Source organism: Halichoerus grypus, chromosome 10, assembly GCF_964656455.1.
Source record: "Halichoerus grypus chromosome 10, mHalGry1.hap1.1, whole genome shotgun sequence".
NCBI lineage: Eukaryota > Metazoa > Chordata > Mammalia > Carnivora > Phocidae > Halichoerus > Halichoerus grypus.
In genome coordinates, this window is record NC_135721.1 from 33,772,769 (window position 1) to 33,784,419 (window position 11,651).

General features: G+C 40.9%; 1 protein-coding gene across 4 annotated transcripts in view; it reads left to right on the top strand.

Moving 5' to 3' along the window:
- The window catches only part of EML4 (EMAP like 4), a 146,534-nt gene extending 136,093 nt beyond the window's left edge, over positions 1-10,441 (top strand). For all 4 annotated transcript variants that reach the window (XM_078056238.1, XM_078056239.1, XM_036074889.2 and 1 more), the window contains 4 exons: positions 3,959-4,046; positions 4,568-4,666; positions 6,902-7,032; positions 7,701-10,441. In XM_078056238.1, coding sequence (XP_077912364.1) covers positions 3,959-4,046; positions 4,568-4,666; positions 6,902-7,032; positions 7,701-8,159 — 777 coding nt within the window. In that variant the 3' untranslated portion in view covers positions 8,160-10,441. The remainder of the gene's footprint in view (positions 1-3,958; positions 4,047-4,567; positions 4,667-6,901; positions 7,033-7,700) is intronic.
- The last annotated feature ends 1,210 nt before the right edge of the window (positions 10,442-11,651 follow it).

Genomic DNA, 11,651 nt, shown 5'->3' on the forward strand with positions numbered 1-11,651 from the left:
TTAAAATAAGGTATATAAATGCCAAGGGGACAGGACATGCTCATCTTGCAGCCAGTACTTCCCTTCTGGCAAAAATATGCATGTGAAACCAGAGTATAATCAGGAGGTGAGCAAACGTAGCACGTACATCCCCAGTAAGTCAATAGCTGCCACTGGAAGTGGTCTTGGTTCAGGTCCCTCTGTCTTAGACATTATGGGTGCTGTCCACGTTTGCCTCTGTGACTCATTGCTGACCACCTACCTGAATAACACTTTCTTGGGACAGATTCATACATGCAGTCAGGTTGTACTCTATCCTTGCTGGCCTTGGACTTATGATGACTCTTACTTCTTGGCCTTTTTCTGCTTTGACTTATTCTATGTTGATTGTAAAGTTTAACTCTCAAGAGGTCCCTGGGGAACTTCCACTGCAGTTTCCATAAACACACAAAACTTGCTCTTCCATTCATTGAATTTGCTTGCTATTATGTAGCAACCTCAAACACCTCAAGTTTGTTTACTACACATGGCTGGTCCCAGATCTTCTCTTTGAAGGAACCCCAGTGATCTTGCAAGAAGTTATGTGCTCCTGGGGCGCCTGGGTGGCTCAGTCGTTAAGCGTCTGCCTTCGGCTCAGGTCATGATCCCAGGGTCCTGGGATCGAGCCCCGCATCGGGCTCCCCGCTCTGCGGGAAGCCTGCTTCTCCGTCTCCCACTCCCCCTGCTTGTGTTCCCTCTCTCGCTGTCTCTCTCTCTCTGTCAAATAAATAAATAAAATCTTTAAAAAAAAAAAAAAAGTTATCGGCTCCTCCTAAGCCTGACTTCTCTGGGCGGGGTGAGGGATGGAGAGGAAGAGAGAATGGAGTCATCCCTCTATACTGTTTGTTTGTCTGTGGCAACCTTTCATTTTCTCTTCTGTGACCTGTCTGCCCTCTCACTTCCCACGTTTGCCCCTGGGAGCACACTGTCTTCAGCTGCCCCTGTGCTCTCCGCATTCCCTCCTGCACACACCCCAAACCTACTTTACCAGATCTGTGGCATTTTCTGCCTCTTAATTAGACCATAAAATTTAGAATAACCTTTTTTCTTTCTTTTACTTCCCGTGAAAACATCCATCTTCTTAGTGTTCAGTACATATTAGAAAAAGTGGCTTGATCAAACTGTAGGATTCAGGGGTTCATGGTTGTATCCTGTATTGAGTGTGTAAGCAGTTTGATTTCTTTCTTTTTGAGAGAGTGTGAGTGCATGTGTGTGCATTCAGTGGGGGGAGGGGCAGAGGGAGAGAGAATCTCGAGGGGACTCCATGCTGAGCGTAGAGCAGAGCCTGATCACGTAACTCTGAGATCATAACCTGAGCTGAAACCAAGAGTCAGACGTGTGACTGAGGCCCCCAGGTGCCCCTAAGCAGTTTGATATTATAACTGCTGCTATAGAAAAGTTTAGGCTTTGGATTCAGGAGCTCTTTTTAACTTGTCTCCTGCAAAGCCCTAAGGTGGGGCTGGGCTGGGCTGGATATGATTTTCTTTGCTTTGCATATTGGGCTTCTCTTGTAAGATTTAATATGTAAGAAAGATTTTATAGCTAAAAAGAATTTGAAGACTGCCAGTTGGCTATCTGAAATATCCTTGAGTGTGAGTTGAGGATTGATAACTATATCAATATATATACACACACACACACACACGCATATATACATATATATACACATACACATTTATATATACACACACATAAATATACATACATGTTTGGGGGGGGTTTTTTGTTTTTTGTTTTTTAAAGAACAGCTTTCCCTTGAACCAGCAAAAGTACATCAGAAACGTGATTGGGGTGGGGGGGTGGCGCCTGAATGGCTCAGTCAGTTAAGTGTCCTAGGATCAAGTCCCACGTCAGGCTCCCTGCTCAGCGGGGAACTTGCTTCTCCCCTGCTTCTGCTCTCTTGCAAATAAATAAATTTTTAAAAAAAGAAACTCCAGGGTGGTGTCTGGGAAGGTAACATTATAGACCCCAAATAGTTACATTTAATCTTTTGCTTATTTATTGGAATCCATACCAGGGAAAAAATACTTTGTTTTTCCAGTATGAATTGGTAACTTCCCCAAGGTCTTTTCTATATTGGGTACTTTTGCTATTCAGGAGTCCTTTTTGAGAATACTTTATACTGATTTACCTTCTAAATATGTTCTGTGTCCAATACAGATGGAACTACATGATTATGTATACATATAATGCTTTTGATGCTCTTTTAAATAATGTTATTAAAGCCTTTTCACAGTCCCAGATGATATTTTTAAATATTTCTACATTAGTGTGAATGCTTCTTGGAGGACTGCACTTTGCCTGATGAATCTGGTAAAATCCTTCATGCATGCAGCCAGCAGTTTTCTTATCTGAGAGGCATGGCTTCTAACACCAGAGCCAGGCATCATCAGATTCGTGTGTACCGTGAAAAGGATTTCTGTGAACCTTATCCTCCTTCCAGATTCAGAAAATATCCAGTAACCAAATGTGTCTTTATGCCTTTGAAACTTGAATTCTTGTGAAGCTGGTAGGTCTCCATTGTGCCTAGCAAGTGATTCCCAACCTGTTTTCCAGTACACCTCCTAATCTCTGGTGATTTCAGGAGCTTCACAGTTCTCAAATTCACAGCATTTAAATTTATTTAAATGTATAAATATATTTGCCATACAGCACTGTGGGGGAGATCATAGCTCCAGAGAGGTGTCGTTAGACTTTCAGAAGGTAATAGAGTAATTAGAGTACTTTGTGTGAATCATTAGAAACTGCACCTAAGGTACTTTGAATTTTTTAATTAAAAAAATGTGTGCAGAAAGCTAGTGATTCAAAAAGTACAATAGAAATTAAATATGCTTTACAACAGACTGTAGGAGATAAAAGTGCTTTTGAGTCTCATTGTGCCACCATTAAGACCTGTGCGTGATTTAGCTTAGAAATCATCAAATGCTTACACAGGCAACAAAATACAGCATTTAGTAGTTTTTTTGTCTTAATTCCCACAGTGTTAGTAGAAACTAGAGCAGAATAAGATCTTGTCTCCTGTTTCAGGAATGTTTTAATGAGTCAGGTGGTCATATTGGATCCAGCTGTTCTGAAGGAGTACATGTTGGGTGACTTTTCCCCAGAAATATTCTTTGGAGATAAGAGTTTTCCTAGGAGACCTCCACATGCCCATGTATCTGCACCATCTTCCCCAGCCTCTGGGGTGTACCATGGATGCTAAGAAGCAGCCCAGGAAAACTGTACTCTCTGTGACCAACCTAGAACCCTTTACTTCATTCTCAAAAACTTAAGTCCTTCTAAAGGGGACACCAGTGACTTGGAAGAAGACCCGAGGGAAGGTGATCTGTGAAGTGTCCTTTAAGGCACAAGTCTACAAGACTCCTCTTTCTTGGAAGTCTGACACAGGTAATAGGTGCTTGTTGCTGCTGTCTAGGTGGAGAGGCCAGCAGGATACTCCCAAGTTCCAGGTGCTTAATGTTTCCACTGTGGTGAGATCTCTTTCATTCCAGAGTTATTGTTTTGTTTTTGTTTTTTTAAGATTTTATTTATTTATTTTAGAGCTAGAACGCGAGAGCATGGGGGAGGAACAGACCACCCTGAGCGCAGAGCCCGACGTAGGGCTCGATCCCACGACTGAGATCATGACCTGGGCCAAAATTAAGAGTTGGACGCTTGACCGACTGAGCCACCCAGGCGCCCCCATTCCAGAGTTCTACTAGAACTCTTCATGTATCACGTGGCATCTTTGCATACCTGCATCTTCAGTTCCCAACAAGATAGGGTGAAAAAGAACTAAAGACCTGCTGTGAACCCTGGTCCGTTCTAGAGGCTGTGATGCTCCACTGTATACATTAGGAATTCCAGATGAATGGCTCTACTCAGAAAACCTGTTGGCTACTAAACTGTTTATTATTCAAAGCGCTAAATGCTTTCTAATAGTTGATCTGTTATTCCCTAGGGACATTCCAGCTATATCACACACCTTGACTGGTCCCCAGACAACAAGTATATAATGTCTAACTCAGGAGACTATGAGATATTGTACTGTAAGTATGAATGATCACATCCAGCTGAGAAGTGTCTGTCAGGGGCGCAAATGAACAGGCTGTGCAGAATTTGAATTGTGTAGAGTGCATGCTGGCTCTCTGACTTGACAAAACATATGTTACCCTGAGCTAAGGAATGAGAATCTCAAATGTGGTTCACCTCTCCAAGAAAGTAAGGAATTAACTTATTATATATGTAGACATGTAGTCCTAAGAAATTACTTAGGGAGATTGCTGCTTTAATATGGCTTTGTATTTAACTTTTCCTGGAGAGAGGAAAGAGTATAATGCATGGGTATTTATGCTTTTTTAAAGAAAAACAATTTCAGTGGGGAACAATTTTGTAGTTTTATAAACCCTGTTAAAGGCAACACTGTTTTTTCCTTTTTAAATGTATCTTAACATTTTTCAGTGTATGGATTATAAATACAAATAAACGTGGCTAGTTTGAATCAAGATACACTTTCAGATACATTTATACACAGGCACTATGGTTATACTTCCTGTTTCTAAATTTAAAGGGGACATTCCAAATGGCTGCAAACTAATCAGGAATCGATCAGATTGTAAGGACACCGATTGGACAACATATACCTGTGTACTAGGCTTTCAAGTCTTTGGTAAGAACATGACACCTGATGGGAAAAGATGGCTTGTGGGGTTCTTATATATAATAATTACTTGCTTAAATTTCTAAATGAAAAAGAGTCTGCATGTGTTCTTCAGTGTTATCACTATTAATGCCAGATTCAGAGAAATGAAGTGTGTTAGGATCAGATCAGTATGAAGTTCTCTGCAGAATCCAGCAGACTTTTGTTCCTCAGTAAATATGAAAGACACTTGAAATAATAGCACAGATCGCCTTCCCATTTTTTTTCTCTAAGTGAAAACTGAAATATTTTAATTTGTAAAGGCATTTTTAAAATAGCTTCATTGAGCATACTACATAATTCACCTACTTAAAGAGTACAGTACAGTGGTTTTAGAACTAGTGTGCCCATCACCACTGTCTAATTTGAGAACATTTTCATCACCCTAATAAGAAACCTTCTACCCATTAGCAGTCGCTCCCCACCCTCCCTCCCTCTGCACCCACCAGCCACTAATCTACTTTCTTTCTCTAATAACTTAGTCTGGACTTTCATGTAGAATGTTTTCAAGATCATCCACATTGCAGCGTGTATCAGCATTTTGTTTTATGGCTGAGTAATAGCTCCTTGTATGCATATACCACATTTTGTTTATCCATTATCAGTTGACAGACACTTGGGTTGTTTCTACTTTTCAGCTAGTATAAATAATGCTGCTGTGAACAAGCATGTGCAGGTCTTTGTATAGACATGTTTTCATTTCCCCTGAAATGTACCTAGGAGTGGAATTCCAGAGTCCAATGGTAACCTTGTGTTTAACCTTTTGAAGAACTGCCAGAATGTTTTCCAAAGTGGCTGCACCATTTATATTCCCTCCAGTGACATACGAGGGGTTCCATTTCCCCACATCCTTGTCAGCAGTTCTTACTCTCTTGCATGTGAATGTCCAGGTGTCCCAGCACCATTTGTTGAAATATAAAGGCATTTTTAGTAGACATTATTTAAAGATAAAATTTGGAAATCATTCCTAATCTGATGTTTTAGATATTTCTTGAAATCTTTTCTGTGACAGTTTTGTAAGCCTTTTCCCAATCTGGGGGTATCCTTCTGAAAAAGTTACAAGACAAATGGAAAGTTAAGATAATAAAGCCTTCTCTGCAAAGAACTAAAAAGAGATGTTCTACTCAGTAATTAGAATACTGGATAGGAGGGGGACATCAATCCCTTAAGCAATGTCCAGAATATTAGTACTTTCCCTTTAACAACATCTCTGCCTTCTGATTGGGGGGGGGGGTTCTCTCCTCCAGCCTGTTTGCAGATCAGAACAGTTCCTTATGCTGTGTACATTAGAAAAATAATCCATTCTAGGTCCCTGTGCTAAACACAACTTCTGTAGAGATGGAGGAGAGTACTGGGCTAGCAAGAAATTAAAAACAAAAGAACTCTGACTCGTCCAAACACGATTTCATTATTCTGGGTGAAACTGAAACAGTAGCCAATAGCTGGTAGTATTTATTTAAGAGATGTCAGTTAAGAAGTGTTTTGACTTGTTTTAGCGAATTTACCAAAAACTTCTTTGTTCTCAGAGGCCAGCATCTCAGCCCTTCTGTATTCCGTAATTTCCATCTAGTCTTAATAGGGTTTTGTGCTAATTATGTTGAACATGATCACCAGTGCTTCATAATGATTCAGAATAATTAAATTTGTTATGTCTCTGGAAATAAATAATAGTTCTATGAAAATTCTATGGGATAGCATGGTAGACTAGTGGATGGCCTATGCATTTCCATTAAGATAAGAAAGAATCTTGGAGGTTTTCTTCTAAGTGCCTGCTTGAAGAGAACAGCAAGGAAAGAGTGTGTACATTTTACACAGCTTCCCCAGAGTCTGCTTTGAAGAACTAGAGCTGTAGCTTTGTTTTTCTGCACCTTGCTATACAAGTAACACAATTTCCCCTCCCAACTAGAAACTTTAAAAAGGAGGAGCTTATTTGCGGAGGTGAATTAAGCTAAAACTATTTGTTAGCACCACCTGCTGGTTACTAGTGAGTACTTTTGTTTCTTTAAATTTTCCATCTTGAGGCTATTTTCACTGAATTTTATTAGATTTTGGGTAAAACTTCATCCTTTGAATGAAGTGTTGAGCCACTAAGAAATCTGAACACAGATTAAAGTGAATTAAGATTCTAAAATTAAATAAACCCATGTGGCATCACAGTTATATTTTAGACTAATTTTTCTACACCCCTGTGTTCCCATATCAAAGGTGTCTGGCCAGAAGGATCCGACGGGACTGATATCAATGCACTGGTGCGATCCCACAACAGGAAGGTGATCGCTGTTGCTGATGATTTCTGCAAAGTTCATCTGTTTCAGTATCCCTGCTCCAAAGCAAAGGTAAGATCAATTTAATAAAAACTAGCGTTGTAGGGCCTTTTGTCTGGGAATATTTTTGTGTCGATGATGAGAAGAGATGTGTAGAGTTACTCCTCACTGCCTGTGATGCCATGGGGCCCGGGGGAGGGGGGCGGGGGGCAGCGCCCCCGTAAGTGTCCAGGCCAGCACTCCTTGTTTACTCCTTTGCCATTAAGGTCAAGAAGACCGTTACAGAAGACAGTTGTTTTATTCATTTTTGTTGATCAGTAATTTTTTAGCAGGTATTTAAATGTCTCCTAAACCTACTAAAACATTTTGTTATACATACGATCAACATTATCAAAGCTCCTAGAGCTCCTAGTCCTGCATGCCTAAATTCTCCCCTAGCCGTCTCAGCAGAAGAGTTACTAAGCTCTGACAAGTGTACTAAACTGACATCCGGAAGAGATTATTTATGATGTTATTTTTTGAAATATATGATCTGACTATATGGATGTATATCCAGTTACTCTGTTTTGTTTCTCCCATAGAAATAGGTATCAAAAGGAAATTACTGCTAGCTCCATTCCTCAGATTTGCTGACTCTGTGACTTGAATGACCTCCCTTAGCTAGTCGCTTCCATTGCTGTAAGCAGGCATGTAAATGTGAAGAATGAGCTTAATTTTCCTGTCTGATTTGTTTCTTCCAGGCTCCCAGTCACAAGTATAGTGCCCACAGCAGCCATGTCACCAATGTCAGTTTTACTCATAATGACAGTCACCTGATTTCAACTGGTGGAAAAGACATGAGCATCATTCAGTGGAAACTTGTAGAAAAGTTATCTTTGCCTCAAAATGAGATTGTAGCCGATGGTACTCTAACCAAAGCCCCCATCTCTTCCATCGAAAGTGTCATGCAGTCTGACACTCCCACACCACCTCCTTCCCAGCCCTTAAATGAGACAGCTGAAGAAGAAAATAGAATAAGCAGTTCTCCCACACTTCTGGAGAACAGCCTGGAACAGACTATGGAGCCCAGTGAGGACCACATCGAGGAGCAGAGTGAAGGGGGGAGTGAAGACCTCGGTGAGCCTATGTATGAGGAGCCATCCACTCAGAGTGAAGCCATTCTTACCGAGGACCAGCAAGACCCCTCGCTCCTGTCTTAACAGCAGGACTTCAGTGCGACTCTCTCCTCCTTCAACTGCGTGTGATCTTGTGATAGAGTTCAGGTAACAGGCTGGGGAGTGGTGGAGATCACTCTTGATGGAGATCTGGGTTTCCACACGATCTGTTTTCAGTAGTCTTACCTGCAGTCTCTCAAGTGCGGCAGACCTAAAGGTTCAGTTGGGTGTGTGTTGAAAATTAACCAAACTTTTAATAGCAGGAAAGGCTGAAACATTGTCTCAGAAATTACCTTGTATGTAAGTGGTATGATGTCAATACTGGAAACAAAAACAGCAGTTGTATGGATTTAAAATAAACCCCTTGTTATCTGAACAGGTTTTCTTCAGGAACAACCCAGAGGCATCACAAACACTGTTACTCATCTACTGGCTCAGACTGCCTTTTTTTCCCCCCTGAAGCAGAAAAATCAGAAGAAAAAAACAACCAAAAAAGAAAAAATGCACTCTGAGATATCCTCCCACCCCAAATGTCTGGTGGAAATTTTTTAGTGAAAAACTTGAGTATTGCCACCTGCAGTGGGGTTGCCTTGAGTCCCAACACCATTTCCTTACATGAGCGCTAGATGGGCAGACATGCTTGCTAGTCTGCCCTCTGGTGCTGCCTTTTCTAAGTCGTCGTGAGGAACAGTCCCTTCCTTTCTTGTGTGCAGATCTATTTTATCTTAGAACTAAGAAAGCAGTGGTTTGTTAAAGAGCTTTTAATGTATATTAAACCATTAATACTCAGAAATAATGGATTCCTCCAAGGATTCCTTTACTGGCGGAACATTTTTCAATGTTTGGCATTCAAGTGAATGGAAGAAGAAAAACCGCATGCCTATAAAACTAAACTGTAAGAATTACTTGGCTAATTTTAGCTTAGCCTTCCTCATAATTTGTTCCTTTGATAATAGGAGAAATATAAATACAGTAAGTTTGAATTGGTGCTTGAAATTCATTGGTTTAGTTATAATTTTTATATAGATTATATTGAGGGGTAAGACTGAAAATTACAAATTCTTTTTTATAGAAGTATGAATAACAGTCACAGTAATTTTTTATAAATTGCATACTTAACAGACTTCCTATATATGGTAATTTTTCTCTGGTAGAGTTGCTGTAAGCCTTGCAGTTCTGATGTGGCTGTCCTCTGCTATTTTGGGCAATGCATGTATTATGCGTTGGATAGTTTTGTTTTTTTGTCAGATGACTGTTTTTCTTAAGTACATGTTTCTACTATAGTTACTGACAAATATGCATTTCCTATATATTTGTTTATACATTGATTATAAAAAAACTGTTTTGATTTATTTTTTAACTTGCTGAATTTTTTGTTAGATCATGTTTAGAAACTTTGAATGAGTTCATAAGTCTTAAGTATAAGTATGCAAGTGTTTACGTGATTGTGCCATTCCAAAGTGCATCAGAACTGTCATTCCCTTCTAGTATCTTCTCAGGAGTAATACAAATCAGGTATCTCATCATCATTTGGTAATTAATATACAAACTGCAGTGAACTCCTAAGGACACTCACATTTACATTCACATGCTGTATGTAAGGGTGCGGGTATGTGTGAAGGGGTGAGTGTAGACACTCTGTGTGTATCTATCTAGGAAGATATACGCCACATTGAAAATACTCAGTGTGTATCTCTATGTGTATAGGTATATGTCCATGTATATCTCTTTCCTTTTGTTTACAGTTGTTCAAAAAAAAAACCTCAAAGTAGTTCTCTTCAAAAGAAGAGATATAGATTCCAAGCAATCCCATCTTTTTTCAGTATGTTCTATACATAATTATCAGAGCATCCATAAATATCAGGCATATATACTTGCCTTATAGCAGTGTAATTAATCATCAGGTCAGCATGTGCTGAGATGAACAAGTAGTTCTAGAAGAAAAAGCATTTCTTTAAGTACCTGGGCAATACAGCTCTCCATGATAAGCAGGGAGTTTATTTGGGGACACCAGTCACCTTTGGGGTTGCTGTGTACAATGAGATTTATAATCGTGATACTCTTGGGTGGTAGTTTCAAAAGACACTACTAATGCGCAGAAAGCGGTCCAGCTCTCTCTTGCTGGCAACTACTGTTTAATGGTCAATTAAATCTGTGATAATGGTTGCAAGTGGGTGGGATTATGAAATTGTAGATGTTTTTAGAAAAACTTGTGAATGAAAGTGAATCCAAGTGTTTCATGTGAAGATGTTGAGCCATTTCTATCATGCATTCCTGTCTCATGGCAGAAAATTTTGAAGATTATAAAATAAAACGATCAAAATGTTTCAGGCGTCTTGACTCTTACTTCGCTTATACTGCTCGTTTCCGTAACTGTCCGGTTATCAGAAGACACGGCCGTTACCGCTGACCGCTGCCGGGGATACCCCCGTTCTGGTCTCATGTATGCTTCCGCTTACTAGGGGAATAGCTTCGTTTTAATTTATTCCATGTCTACACTTTGTCTAATGTTTAACAGTGGATCATCCTGGCGATCCTGGTTACCTGCCTGCCAGCCTCCTGTCACTGCCTCCCGCGTCCGCCTCGGTGAAGTCCTGGCCCTGGGCAGGGGCCCTGCACCCCCGGCTTCCTCCTCCTCTCCCGTGGTGCCTAGGGACACATCCTCTGTGCCACAACCATCAGTTGGCCGCTACATATTTTTCTTTCTGAAAAATCAGGTTGGGAGCATTCCATACGTTGCTTAGTTTCAAAAGCATGGAAATGGGGTTTTCATCGTTACCTTATTCATCCTTGGTGACTATGAATCTATGTTCCCAGCCACTCCTATCACTCACCCCGGAGAGGCTGCCCTGGGGCAGGAATTACTCTCCTACCAATTTGGGAGACAAAATGGCTTGACAGGCATCAGAACAAACCCCCTGAACAATGTGATTTTTCCTCTCAATAAAAAGAGGAGATCCATAAAGAGGAAATGATGAAATCGATTTTAAACATACTGGCCTGTTGGTATAACTTCTAGAAGGAACTGGGTTTCCAGCTTAAAGCTGGAACTGAAATGAAGGGAGTGAGTTTAAGAACATGTTTTTAGGACAAAGATGACCAGGCTTGAAGAGCAGTTAGATAGGACCTGGGTCTAGAGAAGCACCAGTGTGGCCAGCACGCCTCCAGCAGCCCGGGCCTTCATGTGCTGGTGGAGTGTTACCCAGTAGGCAAGGAGATGGGGAGATTTAGCAAGTGGCCCATGTTCCTTTTACTTAGGCAATGGCCATGCCTGGATGTCATGCTTCGTAACCATGCTTCTGCCACTCCTACAAGGAGAAAGACTTGAGGAGCGTGAAGAGGGGAGAAAGGGGGAGAGAGGGTCTCGAGCAGGCTTCACGCCCAGCGCAGCACCCAACACGGGGCTCGATCTCAGGACCCTGAGATCATGCCTGAGCCGAAATCAAGAGCTGGGACGCTTAACTGACTGAGCCACCCAGGTGCCCTGAGAAACACATGCTTTAGAAACAGGGAGGACAGAGGAAAAAATGAGGGTAA